The sequence below is a fragment of the Tigriopus californicus genome, chromosome 10, assembly GCF_007210705.1.
Source record: "Tigriopus californicus strain San Diego chromosome 10, Tcal_SD_v2.1, whole genome shotgun sequence".
Classification (NCBI taxonomy): Eukaryota; Metazoa; Arthropoda; class Copepoda; order Harpacticoida; family Harpacticidae; genus Tigriopus; species Tigriopus californicus.
In genome coordinates, this window is record NC_081449.1 from 9,034,181 (window position 1) to 9,052,241 (window position 18,061).

Sequence of the window (18,061 nt, forward strand, 5' to 3'; positions counted from 1 at the left end):
AAGCATAAAGCAGGGCAAATATAAAAGATTTGAAACCACAAACACATTCAATTTTGTCAAAAGTAAGCACAATTTTCAGTCCCGATTTTCCCGTTTCAGGATACAGGCTATGAAAATAGCAAAAACTGGACATTTCTATTAAAATTGCCTAAAAGCTTAAAGTTTCCTAAGTTGCCAAGAGAGAAACATGAAATTAAACACACTTTGGAGCGTGAAAAAAAAGGAACGAGTCACGAGTAATTATACCATATTAAAATGCAACGAGATTACATTCCTTTTTCGAAAAAAGGAAAGAATTGTTATAATTTTGTTGTTACTGCCCTGAGTGTCTACAAATTAAAATATTCAATTCGTCCCATGTTATTAATTCTGGACCCTGTTTTTTCAAAATGTGAAGCTGTACTTGCCAATATTTTGAATAATTATGTATTGAAATTTCATTTTTTGGGCGAATCTTCTTTCTGTTTTTTTCAAGATGAACTTGAAAGGAATCTGTGAAAGGAGATAACCAGCCAGTTGTTGGCCCAAATTTTTATAATCAATGACAACTTTTTCACTTTTTCGTACAGTATTTTGACTAAAACTGCAGAGTAAAGGCAGGCAATTCTGACAATGATCATAAGTGATTTTTTTTTCGATCGAAACCTTTTATAGGTAATCAATTCTAGCATGTTTTTACTGCTATTTTGGCGCTTCGACCCGAGGTATTTGGCAGCACTGAACAGTCGTTTATGGGCGGGAAATGTCTACACCTTGATCATGATCGCCGATCAGCTGGACAGGTTTAGGGAAGGAAGGAGCTCAATCGAAGGTCGACGGTCCCCTCGTCCCCTCACATTGCTTCAATCCTGTGCCCTGTAGCCGCAGTTATGGAGGACTTGCCGCAGTTTATCTGTTTAGTGTTGGTCAGTCCTCAGTGAATGTGTGAATCAGTCAGTCAGTCAGTCTGTTATAGTCGTGAGTGACCATACCGAATTATCCGTTCAAGTAGCAGTCTAAATTATTTTTATCATGCTCGTGGGCGGCCAAACACCTTCCGATCGTGGACCATCATCGTTTGTGCTGGGTGAGACGACATTGAATGGGCTGGACTTAGTTGGAGGAGGATTGGAAAGCTCGGGTTCTGCTAGGTCGAGGCTTGTCCCCTCTTTGTCAGCGAGCACGCCTCCTACCACTTTACTCTCCTGGTTGTGTGGAAGCCAGAAGACAAAAGGCGGTCGATCGCTAATGGAGGCGTGGCTACGCTGTCCTTTGATTTCATCAGACTCGATCCATTTCCGACTTGATCTGGTAGAGCTGTTTGTGAACCAGGGTGCACTGCGGCAGCAGATGCAAGAATTTCTGGCGGGTCAAAGCGGTGGCGATCTCAAGGCAATTTTGCTTCGGGTGGAAGCTAGCACTGCAAACCTGGACCATGTCTGTCGTCTGTTTATAGCAGTGGAAACTTGCTTGGCTATGGTTCGAGAATTGGCTCTAGCTGCGGCAACGGCGTCCACAACAACGAAGACCCCAAATCCAACCACAGGGGCCAACTGCGCTCAAAGCTCGATTCCGAGTAGCGTGAACGGTTGGCTTGCTCCTATCTACGATTGTGAAGACAAACTGAAGCATTTCTTGAACTTCATGGACACTTTACTTGATATTGAAACCATCAAAAGCAACGGCCAGCTCGAAAACTTGAGAATCAAGCCTAGTTTCAGCCCTCACATGAAACAATTCCAAGACGAACTGACCAAATTAAGCGAAGAGATGACGAAACACCGCAAACAAGAAGAATCCGAATACGACCTCAGAGATGGATCTTTGAAATTGGAGAAGAACGAAACTTTGGGTTACTTTTTCCGCGTGACTTTGAAAGACGAGAAAAAAATTCGTAGCCATCACGGGGTGAGAATTCTCGAGTCTTTGAAATCTGGTGTCAAGTTTAGAACCAAAGAGCTGGATCGATTAAACAACTTAACTACAAAGATACATCAAGAACAAGTTAAAGAAGTTAAATTAATCTTGGAGGAAGTGAACAGACTGACTCAAGGTTATGGCAAAGAGTGCTTCCATCGAGTTGAGGCCTTTCTGAGCACTGTTGATTGTGTTGTATCCTTTGCTAATATCTCTAGTTCTGCCCCTCTGCCATTCGTGAGGCCTAATGTATCCGACACATGCGACTGCATTCGTCTCGACCACATTCGTCACCCGCTCCTGGAACGTGTCGATGGCATGCATTACATTGCAAACTCAATGACCTTGACCAAAGAAAAGGGTTTCTGCATCCTTACGGGCCCTAATATGGGTAAGTCTAACAAAGAGTGCTTAAGGATTGATAATGCTGCGACTAACCTTAGGACTGAAAAAGGGTTCTGGGTCTGATTTAGTCTTTGAAGATGAATTTTGAAATTCTACCCTGCTTAGCGCAAATGGTCATTGTATTTTTTAGGGGATCTTGCTAGTTCGTAACTCTTTCTCCATTCCTTTCGTCAGGTACGAATCGGGGCCTCAAAATCAAGTAGTATATGCGAATGCAGCCATATAAGTATCGAATTTAGTTTGAATATTTGCTTTTGTATCTGATTATTTCAGTTCCAAGTGTTTTATTAGCAGGCCTCCTGTGGCTTTTCTGTTCTCCTCTTTCGCACTCTATTTTATTTTGCCGGGCTTTGAACTCCTTGCTTTCTTTTCTAAGGACTGGAAAAAAAATTGTTTCATTCCCCTCTTTTCTTGAAAAAAATCATCTTTTTTCCAAAAGAAGCGCCTCTGATTATGTACAAAAAGATCTGCAAAAGATCCCAATTTTACCTCAAAGCCTCATTTTTTTACTTCTTTATAAATTAGTAAGGCGAGCAAAAGTCCTGCATTAGTCGAATCCTGATGGCCGAGGACTCACTTAAATAGTGAAGTACTTAATGTACTTGAAATACACATGAATCCTTTTCAGGCGTGTTTGCTACTGAAGTTGGATACAAATAAGTTCGGTTGTCTCTCACTGGCGTTGCACGAAGAAGCACTCTACAAACATGATTCTTTGTTGCTTCTCAAACAGAACTCAAAGTAATGCGTCAAGACAACTTGAAATTAGTTTGATTTGAAGAAAATATTGCCCTAAACTTGAGCCCTGCATAAAAAATGGAAAATATTCGATATTTAAGAATTGCATTCTTAGGAATGATAATAACAACCCATTTCTTTCCGTAGGTGGCAAAAGCACATTCCTGAAATCTATTGGTGTGGTAGTTCTTTTAGCCCAAATGGGGTGCTTCGTCCCGTGCAGTTTTGCCCAAATTTACCCAGTGGATAATATTTTAGTTCGAATTGGTGCAGGGGATAACCAAAGTGAAGGTATTTCAACATTCATGAATGAAATGATCAATATGAAAGAGATCCTGGATGTGGCATCACAAAGAAGTCTAATTTTGGTGGATGAACTGGGCCGAGGCACATCTACGCAAGACGGATTTGGACTGGCCTGGGCAATATCGGAGCATATTGCCACCAGACTAATGGCTCCATGTGTGATTGCCACACATTTTCACGAATTATGTTCCCTGTCGGATATTCACTCTTCATCATTTAACATGCACTGCACTGCCCTCATCCAGGACCAGAGATTCCTATTGTTGTACAAAATCAAACATGGAAAATCCAGCCAGAGTTATGGAATTCAGATCGCGGAGTTGGCTCAGTTTCCCACCGAAGTCATCTCTAAAGCAAAATCCTACTTGCGTGATTTCGAACAAGAACCTTCGGAGTGTAATGAAATTTATTCTCGCGTTAAATCACGTAGAAATGTATAAAACAACTGTTGTCATCGACGTATCTAAAACTTGTAACAATAACTTTGCATAATAAAAACGAAGTAAAAAACGGGCAGTGGGATTTCTTGAAGGTAGCAATAAGCACGATGCTAGTTGCCAATTGAGGAATTTAACAAGAATGGCACATAAAACATCTTGCTCTCCAGCAAAAGTCCGGCAGCAACTCTGACCTGAAAATGAATTGAGAATTTCTTGAATGGGATGAAAATTGTCAATTTATCCATTCTTCCTAGCATGACAAAATAGGTACAGATTAGAATTGAAACTTAAATTGCTGGTGATCATATTGCCAGTAGCAATAAAGAATACTGAAAGACCCACAAATTTTGTTGTTCTCTTAGGGTTATAATCAGGGTTGGCAAATGGGTTAATCCCAGGGCGGTTTTGGGGGGGTTTAATGGGCGGGTGGGACGGTTTTTTTACTTGATAAGTTTAATTGGGGTGTTTGATTGGATGGGTTTAATAGGTGTTCGTGTCAAATGTAAAAGCTAGACCTTTTTTTAATTTCCTTTGTTAGCTTTAGCCAAAGACAACCAAGTAGAGCCAGAGCCGTAAGTAAAAAAACTCCGTTATTGTTAATTTGTTAAAACAGTGATGCTCTTTAGAAAAGGTAACGCGTTACTGATACCGGTTTTTGTTTTTGGGGGTGGGGGGTTGCGTCAGACGGACTTAAGAGTCAAAAACAGGCAAAACGTGAAGTTGACGTTTTTAATGAATTAATCCTGCTGATTTAAAACCAATGCTTCAGGCTAAGAAGTAAAACATTATAGTAAATAAGTCATTGTATTTGAGACGGAACTTCTTAAAATCGGACAGGAAACCTTTCTTTATTTTTTCTTTCCCTTGCATAGACCCGTTCGGTTCCTGACATTGTTTTTTTGCAAAATTGTAACACTATACCTGTACAGTTACTCAAAAAACAACGTGTTACACATAACGCCATTTCTCAAGCCCTGCAACCAAGTGACATTAAGGAATGAGCAACAATACTGAACACAGTGTCTTTAACATTTTAGTTCATGACATTGTGACATGTCCCTTCCTGAGGCCAGTTTTTTTTAAACGCTTGTACCTCGGAGTTAAGGCTTGGACGTTACCGAGAATTTGCATCCGCTCACCACTTTGAGCAATGTATTTTTCAAACCGGTTAACGTCCACGCCCCGAACTCCGCGGAAAGAGCTTTAAAAAGGAGGCCTTTGTTCTATTATTGATCAAATTACAGTCAAAGAAGAACGAAGGTCTTAGGAAAATAGGGAAACAATTGAGAAATATTTGCAATTAACCCGCCCGTAAGAAACCCGCCCATAGGTGGGTTTTGGATTTTTTTTATCCAACGGGCCGGTTTTGGCCAATCCTGGTTATAATTTCTTGGGAATTTTACTCAGTTTGGTGTGTCTTCTACTATTTTTTGCGAAATTTCCACTCAACGTTTTTCTTCTTCGTATCATTTTTTCCGCTTTTCAATCTATTCCAAACACTTTATAATGACAGTACAAATTTACAACTGGCAGTAAGTCATTCAGTCTCTTATTGACAAAAAAACGCCTTTCAATGATCAGATTCTATCACCTAATTTATCTATTTACCAAAGAACTTGTTTTAATGTCATGCGATTCAGTCAAAATTGAATTTTTCCATATTAAGTAGATACTTCTATAGTTGCTCAATGTGCGATCTCTTGGAATTCGCATCCAATTTATACACAACCAACCGAAATGAAGCAGTGATGAGAACGGTTTCAATCATATTCTGAACAATAACGACATTTATACATATCGAACGACATTATAGGTTGCTTGTTATAAGTGGAGAATTTCCGATCTGCTGTTGCTCCTTGCTCTTTTCAGATTCACTTCTCCCATCATTACCCGGTGGTTCTTCTGACGCTAATCCCAACCTCCCTCCCTTCATCTTTCACCGGACCACGGACTCTGTCCTTCTCAGTCCCTGTAGCTCAGTGCAGGTTTTTACCGGATAAGTTCCTTTCTTTCCTGCACCCATGGGACCCTCTACCCTACTTAACAATTGTCGACACATACCTAACTAAATCTCCCTATTTTATGTTGTTGTTCAGAGGAATTATACCGTCGTCCTCCTTCCACATCTCGCTAAATGATTATTGAATACTGAGTATTTTAGTGAGAATATAGATAGAGGTTTCTTCATAAAGTAGAAAATATCAGTTTCAAGTTTAAATCCTTATTGGTTATTATATCAAGCTCATTTTCGGTGCCCATGTTCGGGAGTCATATTCTGGCGTTTCAGTACATAAGAGCTAATGATAGAAGGAAGGCTTACTTAGCTAAAATTAGGTCCGACATAATTGCTTTCTTGAGCCTATTTTTAGTTGTTTCAAAAGAGAAGTCATCGGTTTGCTCAATTTTCCAAAATCTATTTTCTTTTTTTTCTTCTTTTCTTGCGGACTTCCTCCTTGAATATAGTGTTGATCAGGAATTTTAGTCAAAACTTGTCTAAATCTGACTTAAATCCTGCTACTGGATCAACACCTACACACTCCCTACGAATATTTGAGGCCAGAAAATTGAACAATAAAGATTCAATGACATGATTATTTACCTCGGGCAGTCTGACTAGAAGATTTTCAACTCTGTTTGGTTCTTGGGGGTGATGCTGATGAGCAAAAGCCTTCAAGCACGCCAAGTATCGATTATGTATTGTTACCAGAGATGGAGATGGATTATCTGAAATGGTAGAATAGTTTCATTTTCAGACGAATCTTGAGTTATGTCAGTGAGAACTTGCAATTTTTGGCATCAACCGAGCACAATACTAGTTCAAAGGATTGTTTCAAATTTGCAAATCCAAATTCCAGAAACGTAACTAGTCGGCCAATGCTCTTCCCTCAAGTTAGCACTGAACAAATGGCAGAGCACACACTTGGTCATGAAATTGAAGCTTAATTTTGTAGTAATTGCACCAAGAAATATTCCCGTCAGTTTCGGACTAAACATTCTATTAATCCATGTACATTATATGTGTATTAATGTGATATTACTTTAGGATAAACAATTTTACCTGCAGTTGCAACCATCGCAATGACTTTTAAGCAAACGTATTCTTCCATTTTCAATTTGCATTGTCGAAACAATGCAATTACTTTGGTGATTTTTTCTACCATATTTCCGACGTCTTGCCTCAGTTGGTCCATTGTGATAGGCTTTCCCATCATTGAAGTCAGGCAAGTTTGCAACGTAACCAAGTTGGTTGAAACCTAGAAGTAAGAGTTGTTTTATTTTATCGTAGCTTCAAAAATTTTCAAAATTTTCTTGAATAGCACCAACAAAACTTTTTTTTTCAAAAACCATCCACAAGAATGAGGCTTAAATATTCCCAGTGGAATGAAAAAAGCCAAAATGATGAAGCAAGACGTGTTTCCTTGGCAATTAATAAGGGCTTCCTAAAATATGGTTTTGAAAAAAAAAAAACAACATTCCTCGCACAAGACACAATAAAAGCTTTGATTCAATTCTGTAAAGAATGACAATTGCGTGTACAGAATAGAACTCACCTCTTGATGAAGTTCGGCTTTTTCGCCGTCAGTTCTAATAGTTCCCATCCTTCTTGAACCATGAATTGCTTGGTAAGCTGAAGTAGTTAAAACTAATAATTCATGCCACTTATGAGTGAGAAGTTTGGTATGAATATCCACTGGCAATTCTTTGTAAAATGGCAACCGTCTTGTCCATTCTACTAATTTATAAACAATGGAATCTCCAATCTGACACAGTTTTTGTTGAAGGTCGGATGTATTCTGGTTCAGTAGCTCCCCAATATTCTGAAAACATGTTCAAAGATGATTAAAGTATTATTTTCAGAGATGAAACATCGTGCAGAGCGGTGCCCACTGCTCCTCATTGTGTGCCGTCCCAGACTAGGGTTTGGTCCCGAGCACAGTGACTGTTCACTTGCGAAGCTGAACTTTTTCCAGCCTTCATCTAGCGTTGAACCAGGATCACGGTTTGGACAAACAAAAAAATATCAAACGAACTTATTATCGTACATTGAAGCACTTCTTGAAATCAGGAGACCAAAAGGAACAATTTTCTTTTTGACGACATACAGTATTCATGTGCATTTCAAAAAAGTACTTAAAATACACACTTGAGCATTCAATATCATACATGTTTGTTCCTTTTTTTAGCTGAGGTGTTTGGACATGTTATCTTGAAATGTGATAAACATTTGCCATATGGGTATTGCTCAAAATTAGTTCGAATAATGAGCAAATTTGATGGTTCAAAAGTGCTGTAGCTAAGAAACCGGGCATAAAATTTTCCTTCGATTTTACATCTTGCCTAAAGGCAAGAGGTCCAAAAAGGATTGAAAAAAGTGTAGCCAAAACAAATTGGCCTCTACATACGATTATAATTTTGTTTCGGTAACTTTCTATTTCTCCCCACCGTACGTTTCAAAGAAACACCATTGGCACTAACCCATTAATTTGATTGAGGGGACAAGGTATACTAGCCGAAATTTGATGATATAACATGACGGATCTAGTTGTTACACTTGCGATGAACCAAAACAGGGCTTAAGCAGAGGAGAAAGGGTTGAAAGGGTTTTTATTAGATAGATTATAATGCACTTCCTCATCACTCCTTCATCAATGGGAAGAACGCGGTCGCCAGTGGATTGTGACTGTTGTAGTGAACATGGGCCTTTTTTGTATACCAAGCAACAAAATGAAAATTTATTCTTTTGAGTTGGGCTCTGCTAGACAAAGAAAGCGTTGGCCAGATTTCAGCTCATTCGAACGCCTGTTGGAAAAAAGTTACATGATCCTATCACTGTTGTGCCCTTCTTGTCCTTGTGCCAAGTTTTGGCCATAAATTTTGGAACAAAAGTTCGATTGAGCTAAAAACTGACCAAAAGAGCTGAAATCGTATGTATAAATAGCATTTTGTTGCCTTGCGCAAAAAATACCCTTTAAATTTACAGAAGATAACGTTGTACACGGAGTTGACGCATCTAGATGGGGCGACTATGAGTGCCACCTGTGTTACTGCTCGGAAACGTTTGTGCAAATATATCGAATACGACATAATAGCTAAAAACTATTGTACAGTTTCATTTTATACTCGCAATAAATCAATCTTTAGAAATAATGTTGTGATTTTGTGTGATGTTCCGATTGATTACATATTCCAAGCGACTCCTATTCAAAGACCTTGAAATGATTGGTTGTACATTTTTTCTCGGTTGAAACGAGAAAAAGAAATGTTCACTCTTATAATTTCATTTAATAGAGCTGATTACTTTCAACAAGCATATTCCTCTAGAAAGTATTTTGGTTCATCACAACCAATAAAACGGAGACCTTAACGCTTTGAAAGTCTATTGCATGTACCTTTAATGTTGCCATATCCTCAAATTCGTCACAGGCAATCAGATCATTGATCAGGTGTATATTTTCCTGATCATTAACATGGTTATGACATCGGCCAAGTATGGATTTATAATGAGAAGATATCTGAAAAAAAGGTTTTGATGGCATTTATACTCGTAAATGCAAAAAAGTAAGAAATAGAAACTGACCTCCACATTTCCGGTTAAAGCTGCTCTTAAGATGTTAATGTTCTGTGAGTGGTTGCTGAATTGTGTAACTTCCAAATCATTGACAGGTTTGTTTCCATATACGTCTGATCTGCCTGGTGAGGTTTTCTTGTGCTTTTTATATTTCACCTAGAGGGTGGTTGATTACTGATTAAAGAGTTCGTAAAGGCCACTTCAGCTGGATCTTAAGAATACTTTAGGGCTAATATACTTTTTCTGAGGACAAATTTCTTATGCGTTGAACCTTCTTTCGAATTTACCTTATACAGATTATAAACAGCACCAGAATTTCTCCCTCCAGGCATTCTATCTTCTCTCACAGCTGAAACAGAAATCAATAATCAATACTGTATTTGATATTTGTTGGTTCGGAAAAAAGACACATACCTGCTAGAACCATGCCTTTATGAAGGCATTTTTGGAATCTACAATATTGACATCTGTTCCTTTGGGCTTTATTAATTTCACAACTGCCCTCAGCAACGCAGTTGTAAATACGCTTATTTTGAACTGTCCTCTTGAAAAAGCCTTTGCACCTGCAAATTTAATGAAAAAAGTGAGAACGAAAACAGGTTAGCCATTTGCCTCAACAAGATCGACAACTCAAATATCAACACAAATGAATGGTCAAAAAATGAATGGTTGGCTCTTTACCCTTCACATGTTATTATTCCATAATGCAAACCGGTTGCCTTGTCCTCGCAAATCATGCAAATTAAAGGTTCGTCCTCCTCTGTTGGCCCCACTTTTCCATCTGTTTCCTATGAGAAACAAACAAAACCACGAATGAGACAAGCCCAGCAAAGTCGGACGAATTGTGTATGGTACCTCTGATTTGTTGGGAGTTTGAGATGGTAATTGAGATTTATCACCTTCCCAGAGTTTCTCCATGTTGATTGGTAGCCCTCTGGAATAACCAGGTGGATTTCCTCTAATATCCCCGGACAATGAGGTTTGTGACGTTGATTGGGGCACTTCTTGAGAAAATCGTGTCATAGGACTTCCGGATTGCAAACTTAGGAGTCCATCCACCGCATTTGACATTTTCAATGCTTGTTGTTCGTTTGGTCCCAAGTCGATGTGGCTCCCGATCCCATTGTCGCAATTTCCCTCAGAGAGATACGAATGAGAAGCAACGGCCAAAGAAGTGGTAGAGGCGGAGGTGTTTGCAATCATATGGGGCAGGTGATGAGGCAGTTGATTTTGCTTTGATTGGTCGAAGCCTCGACTAGGCGGCAAAGACTTCCGGAGGTTGGTCCAGATCATTGTTTTGACTCCATCGTTGTCTTTCATGAGAACATTGGGAATATCTTGAGGAGAGTACTTTAAGGCAACACTCGGATTTCTTTCCGGACTGGCACTTGAAGAAGATGGTTGTTCAAACTTTCCGTTACAAGTATGTGATTGGCTTGAGGTGACGGCGTCAGGCCGATGCCTCGAGAAATGAACATCACTGAAACATTAGTATTTTATAAGATAAACATGATAGCCTATTCAGTCATCATCGTCATCTGCAATAAAAATTGTGCTCAACAACGCAAAAATAAAGAAAGATGAGACTACTTGTCATACCTTAATGAGATATCAACATCGTTTCCCTCGCCTCCTTCTCCTAGGTCGCAAAAGAAAAATTAGAAAAGTAACACTTTTTGGTGCATTTGATGAAACCAACATACCATCGCTACTTGATTGAGAGTCGATTTTACGCCTTTTCAACTTGAGGTTATGAAAGAGGCTCATATTTGCTCTTTCATAGAAAAGACTTGATCTAAAAATAACGAAAAAGAATGGGATTAGTTCATTGTTGAAAATTATTGGTGTTAAAACACCAATTGTTCGAATCTTGGATGTTTAAAGGTTACAACAGTTATGAGGTTGATTGTAAAACCAATTGTTGACCACTTTATTAAAACCGAAAACCGAAACGAACAACAAAAAGCATTGAAAATGTCAAATGCGGTGGATCGACTACTTAGTTTGCAATCTGGAAGTCCAATAACACGGTTTTCTCAAGTTCCCAGAAATAAAGTTGAAAATAAAAAGTAAATTTTGGTGCTTTTTTCTGCAAATTTCCTAGGGTTGTTCAATTCCAAGTTTCAGTGCTTCCGGAAACAGACCGGTGGAGGAAACTTTATTTTTGACGTAGATGCTTGAAAAAATGAATAAAGACGAAGGAGTCAACAAAATAACTTAATGCATGGAGGTTGCAATTCAACTGAAGGTCTTTCCACTTGTTGTCAGGTAGCCTGGAAACGGGCTAAAACGATGAATTAGGCCTTGCCTTGGATCGGCTTTTACACGCCATCCTTCAGAAGAGGCTACTGCTGATCACTTCCAGCCATTATGGTCCAGATTTCACGTTTTTTGACGGTTTATAATTCAAAATTATTGACATTGGAATTCAAGGATCGTGAAAGAGTTGGTTCTTTTTCGCTCAGTAATGGTTCAAACACCTTTAGATCACTTTCAAGGAGTGCTTGGATGTTTCTGGCAACCACTAACATCTAACTCAATTCATCTCACTCGTAATTTTTATTCGCGCGAGTCAATTTTTTGATTCGTCCATGTTGTATCACCCGTTTAGATCAGACTATACTTGGACACCTGAAAAGTTGAACCCTAGAATAAAAAAACGGGTTGACTAGAATTCTTCTAGCGCCAGCCTAAAACTTGCCATGTTCCTCCCTATAGTTTTGAATGTATATGGCGAGTGAATCTGCTTAGCTTGGTTAGCGTGAGTAAGATTTTTTCAATTTCAATTGTTTCTAAATTTGCCGATATACTATTCGGGTAAATTTGGCGGAGTCAAATATGTCCAAGTTACTGTCGACCATGCTTATTGCAGTGGAAGTCGAAATCTTTTGGATCTTTTTTATTTTGAGCAATCACTGAAGTTGCCAGTGGCATCATACGTGTTCTTGACCCTGCAAACGGTACTCCTGGCGATGCTGAAGTTGGTCAAGACGATCCTGGCAAAACAATTTTCGCGGATTGTTTCCATCAGTGTTTTCAAACACAAAGAGGCTGTTGAAACAAAGGATTTAGCTAGATATGCCAAGAAACCCCTGCAACTATTTTTTTAAATATCTTTCTTAATCACTGAGCTACAAGGCTTGAAAGACGTGTCCGGTAAGTGTATCTTATTTTTTTTTCGAATTTATTCAAAACTTCTAGCTCTATTTTTTCGTTATTAAGACAAAAGGAGGAACAGCATTAGGATATGTATTCACTCAATACATTGAAAACGCCATTTTCAAAGGATTCGGTTAATTTTTTGCATTCAACGTCTTTTTGTTTGTTTTGTTTGTTACGAAGTCAGATGGCAGCTCTCTTGCTCGGCTTGCCATCTGATTTTGAGTGTCCCACGTGAAGGATATTCCCGCTTCGTTGTCACAGCCAACATTAGGTGTTACCTCACCCTCTGGAATGACCGCAGGTTCGCCCATTTAAGCTGTTAAAGCAGCAACTCATGTTGTAATTTAAATACTGCAAAGGAGCTTGGACTTGGGAAGCCTGGGATCAAACCAAGATTCGCAAATTTGAAAGCGGATGCTCTAGCAATACGGTACCCCAGCAAGCCATGACCTTCAACGTCAATATAGAGGCACATTTTATCATAATAAGTAATCACGGTGGTTATATTTTCTGGTTAAGTGTTAGCTCAAATGCCAAGACATCAAGATATGTTTTTCTTTGTCAAAGAAGCAAAAGGAACAACTTTTGTGAAATGCACATGCTTAATAGTAGCTAAGATGTGTTAAATCACTTAAAGTAAAGTAAAATGCATTACTGACAAAAAGTGGTCGATCAGTATTAAACATACTCTTAGTTATGTATTGATGTGAAATCTCATAACCTTCTATTTAGCACATGACTAGTTATTACAACGTGAAGGTTGCGTTTTACACCTTAAAACATCGAAAAATGGCCTAATTATGCTTCCAGTTATTCCCAAGGCATATCATTGTCTTTTTCAATGACACAATAAGAAAAAAAAATCTGCATTTTCTTTAAGATTTCTTTAAAAGCTAAAAGTAGCAAAAAATGGCGCTTAAAATTGCCTTTCATTTTACTTAAGTGCCAAAAGCTGCACTATCCTGTCATGTTCCTAAAATATTTGAACGATACATGTGATAGTTTAATTTTCAAATTTTTCACTTTATGCAATAATTAATTTCTACGTACTAGCGATGTTTTTATTCAACGCTAATAAAATTTTGTCAAAATTCAAGATTAAGCTTGATTAAAGTTGTGGTTGACAAGTATGGCATTTCAATTGTAAAGTATTGACATTAAGAAAGTTTTTAGTTATATTGCAAACTCTATTCGGGCTTTTCTACCTTCTTCAGAAAAGGGAACCATTTCCATTTATATTTGAGGCTTAGAAAAAGCTTTTTATATATCTTGGCAATTGTTTTAAGATATAACCGGAGCAATTTGTAGTCAAATTTGATCCAAATGCAGTCTTTGAAAGCGAGATATCTTATCGTTTGCTCCATGGATCTGAATAAAAATTTTATTGGAAGCGCAAATAAGGTTATTCCAATCATCTATTGATTGCGTTTTTGATAACATCATCTCTTTCTAGGCGGATTGATGTTCTAATGTGAGCTAGAATCCAAGATGATTTTTTACAAAAGTTGTTCCTTTTCTTTCAATAACAACGAAAATTGTTATTAGACGTCTTGGCATTTGCAAGAATACTTTATCAGTATTGTGGGTACCTAATATCAAGCTTTTTGAAGAGGAACAATCAATATGATGAAAAGTTGGAGAGGTCCTACAATGGAGCCTTGCGGAACAACCAACATCGTGCACTACATGACATTGGCTCTCCTTTTGAAAAAGTCGTTGGCAGGATTAGAGCACGCATTGTCACCTAAAACTGGTTCCAATTATTTTTCAATGTTATAAATTTTGGCTTCTTGGATCTTGGAGGCTGCGCCCGTCAGGGGTCGCTTTTCATGCTCGTACTTTTCTAATAGAGAGACCTAGTTCAACCAATCCCTGGTTACACTTTACCGTTTTGCCTTTGGCTCCCTGCATACTTTAGGTGACAAATAATATCTAACATAATAATTTCGTCATTTAGCGCATTTATAAGGAAACAAGGTGCTTCCTTTATTGATATTCTTTGTTTTTGGCTTGCGGCTTGTTTTTGCGTTATTTATTTTACATAAATAATAAAACATAATTACGAGTAATTATGTGTTGAGGGATCTTCTTTCCGGCTCACCAATTACCGCTGTTGTTTACACCGATTACAATAAAGAATGGCGTAATTGCTACGACCCAAAAAATGCTCGCTACTCGTTTCTTTTTAACCTCCACAGCGGTCTTGAGGTTTTTCGCTGCAAAGCAGATCGTTTTTTGATTCTACTTTAAATGACGAATCCCTTTGGGGTATTTCATGGTTTTTTATCTTTTTGCAAATATTTAGCTAATGGTTTGTGTTCCCCATTATGTACATTCCGCATATTTTGTGGGAAAATAGCCATTCTATGCATCAAAAATAGTTCAGAAATATTGACCAATTTGACTTTGGGAACAGTAACTCTAACAAGTAACGCCATTCCATTGTTTGACAAGGAATGGTTGAGTGATGAATTACTCATCTTGGCCCAAGTAAGTGGAACTGTAATTCGTTTCTTTTATTGAGGAACAACCGCCCTGGTTGCTTAAACCAATAAAAATTCGGAAATCATAGTTTTTAAATTTGACAAGCATGGTAGTTTTTATTTTGAGCTAGAACCACATAAAGAGCAATATAACTGAAGTTGTTTATCATTTTACATGGTAGACAAGTGTCATGATATGATATGTTTGGATATTTCAGTCAAAATTTGAAAGGCATTTAAATCACTGTCTTTAGTTATATACACAGCTAGATGAGATATTGCGTACTTTAGAGGAAAATCAGCATTACTAAATTGATTAAATTAGTGTTTTTAGAGGACAGCGGTACACGTCCAAATATGCTGAGGTTAAAATCAAGAATAAAATGGTTGCTCGAGATGCCACCATTTTTGTTTCTTTTTCCAACTTGAAAAGAACACCGTTTGGCCACTACGGGGCCTCTATTATGAGGTCTTGTTTCTCCTTCAAACTAGAGCCGCTATAGCTGAAGAGTACGCGCATGAGATTTTTGGTCCCAAAACGTCGTTTCCATTGTATTGTGGTTCTTCAGTTCACCCCAAGGTGGCTTTTTCTGTGTTATGTACTTCCGTCATTGTTGTAAAACGTAGCAATAAAATGAATCGGGTGCATTTAAAAAAAAATTATAGTCTTTAAGGCCTTTAAAATGACAAATTAGTCGGGCCGGAAGGTTGACAATCCCTGATAACGCAACCCTGCTTCCGGCTGTGTTCACAGGGATGCCAAAATGTGCGCCTAAAACATTTGTCATAGCAAATGTCAAGACTTTGTTTCTAATGCTAGGGATGCAGTAAGAAACTCATTGTTACGCCAAAATATTTTTGTGTGCGTGTTCTTAAATGAATGGGATGATCTGCATGACTAATTTCATCGCCCCTTTCGGTGACTGTATATGGTTTTGTAAACTGTGTATAATGATGATGGTGAAAGATTTTATATACAGTTGGAGCCTATTTTCATTACGTTTGTGTTATCCTTTTTTGGCTTACTTGTCTACATTTGTTCATCAAACAAATGTTTCGAGTATTGATTCAAATGTGTAATCAAACTCGACCTGATTTAACCTAACGTTACCTCCCTCGTTTAACGCACAATACAGGGATGAAGACCTGAAGGCGCGTTGGAATCTAGTAAAGAATTTTGAGTCCGCCCATTCAGGAATGCCAAATTCGTATGGGTGAATGTTTTTGAATGCTAATATTCTTGTTATTTGATGTTTTCAACACCACTTTCAATTTTTTACTCCACTCTCAATTCCATTAAACTTGACATTTTTAAGCAAAGGAAATTACTACAAACGAAATTACACTTCCTTCTATCTTAAGTTGAAGCTTGGCAAATGGTAGTTTAACTCAAATGTATGCATCACTTTTGCCAATCCAGGTCTAAGGTTGCATCAATTGTGAATCTCAACCTTCCGAATCAGCTAAATTGTTATTTTTACCGTCGTAGAGACTATAAAATTTAAAAAAAATCTTGCACCCAATGTATTTTCTTGCTGAGTTCAACAATAATGAAGTAAATACATAACACAGGAAAAGCCGCCTTGGGGGTGAACTGAAGAACCACAGTACAATGGAAACGACGTTTTGGGACTGAAAATCTCATGTGCGTACTCTTCTATTTCAGTGGTTCTACTTCAAACAAGAAAAACAAATCAATAGCTTGCAACGCTTGTTTGCTTTAGACTTCAGTAGGCTAAAGAAATAGAAATTGGTCGAAATTTTCTGCAGAAATTGTTTTCGGTCCATCACGAATTTGCATCATTCAAAATTGGCTTTCCAGCCGCTTAGAATGAGAAATCGTTCAGTTGAAATCGGTAAAACTGTTACCATCGTGAAGTAGTTCGGGAAAACATGCCTTAGTTGCTGGTGGGGCTGCTCGCCTGCTACTAGTTCTCTCGTTCCTCCACAGACTGGATGGGGGACTAGCGCGAACAGCCGGGGCCTGCTGTTTCTACCCCTGCTTCTAGGCCTGCTTCTTCCTTCCCGTCTGCCGCTGCTGCTGATGTTCTTTCCTACTGTTCCCAGTGTTGTCGTCGCTGTTTCGGCTCCGAATGTGTAGATAGAACTGAGGGGTAAGGTCAATGACCTTCCACTAACGGGTCCTTACGATTAGTTAATAGTGCAATGGTGTGTGGGATAAAATGACTAAATAGACATCAATGGTTCTTGAGATCAGAAAATGAATCACTTGGTCTTTTGCAGACACACAAGCCAATTTGCTTCCATCACAAAAAGTGAAACTGTTGAGGGCCCATCACTTAACTCTGAACCCGACGTGTTCATTCTTTCAGCGCATCAGAAATCGAAGTGCAATAGCATATCAAAGGAGTTTCTTACTTTCGAATCAAGTCTTCATTTGAATGAGTTTTATCACGATGGCACTGAACACACTGTTGTATGGTAGCATTGACTAAACACCCAAAAAATGTTCTTTACTGAACTCCAAGGTGTAGGGGTTTCGAGAAAGGTGAATGAACTTCACTTAAAAGGCAGCAACCGATAGGGGGAGCACTTGGAGTCGATATCCAGCCGGCTGGCTGGAGAAGGAACGCACCCTCGATGAAGACAAGCTCCTCTAGAGTTGAGGAAATGAGCGGGCCAGCCAGCGACCCACCAAGCCACGGAACGAGGGAGAAGACCAGCCCTCAACTGCCGATAGCTGCTGCTGATTGGTGATTCTTTCTCTTCATCGCTTCATACATACACACAAGCTCGGCATTGATGAACGCTGACACAGGCCATGCATAAGCTGACAGAGAGAGCAAGCCTGGAAAGATTGGAGTTGTTGTCATTATTTGGCTGGGTGGGCAGAGAGAGCCTTTCGGTCATGGCCCTAAGAACTCACATCGGTACTAGATACGTTTATAGCGCAATAGGACTAATTTATTTCAAAGTTGATTTCATTTCAAATTTTGACCATGAAATTCCTTCCAGATGTTGAAGCCAACCTTGAATTAATCTTAATTGTGCTTTTCATTTTTTCTCGTCAATCTTCTTCCAAAGTATCTCTGATTTGCCCT

At 38.6% G+C, this 18,061-nt stretch overlaps 2 protein-coding genes across 4 annotated transcripts; one reads left to right on the forward strand and one right to left on the reverse strand.

Annotated features, from left to right (window-relative positions):
- Nucleotides 1-740: 740 nt before the first annotated feature.
- Nucleotides 741-3,785, forward strand: LOC131888911 (DNA mismatch repair protein Msh2-like). Its single transcript, XM_059237861.1, has 2 exons — nucleotides 741-2,287; nucleotides 3,187-3,785. The coding sequence occupies exons 1-2, from the start codon at nucleotides 1,012-1,014 to the stop codon at nucleotides 3,783-3,785; spliced, it is 1,875 nt and encodes a 624-aa protein (XP_059093844.1). The 5' UTR covers nucleotides 741-1,011.
- Nucleotides 3,734-17,755, reverse strand: LOC131888910 (hormone receptor 4-like). 3 transcript variants are annotated; one of them, XM_059237858.1, is made up of 13 exons: nucleotides 17,379-17,755; nucleotides 11,058-11,149; nucleotides 10,954-10,993; nucleotides 10,210-10,834; nucleotides 10,036-10,142; nucleotides 9,769-9,917; nucleotides 9,642-9,703; nucleotides 9,364-9,510; nucleotides 9,176-9,298; nucleotides 7,337-7,603; nucleotides 6,844-7,039; nucleotides 6,385-6,509; nucleotides 3,734-3,976 (listed from the first exon to the last, which is right to left on the reverse strand). In XM_059237858.1, the coding sequence occupies exons 2-13, from the start codon at nucleotides 11,119-11,121 to the stop codon at nucleotides 3,896-3,898; spliced, it is 1,986 nt and encodes a 661-aa protein (XP_059093841.1). In that variant the 5' UTR covers nucleotides 11,122-11,149; nucleotides 17,379-17,755; the 3' UTR covers nucleotides 3,734-3,895. The 3 variants fall into 3 exon arrangements, with proteins under 3 accessions (XP_059093841.1, XP_059093842.1, XP_059093843.1); XM_059237859.1 differs by lacking the exon at nucleotides 17,379-17,755 and adding an exon at nucleotides 11,905-11,962; XM_059237860.1 differs by lacking the exons at nucleotides 10,954-10,993; nucleotides 17,379-17,755 and having other exon boundaries at nucleotides 11,058-11,119.
- Nucleotides 17,756-18,061: the final 306 nt, after the last annotated feature.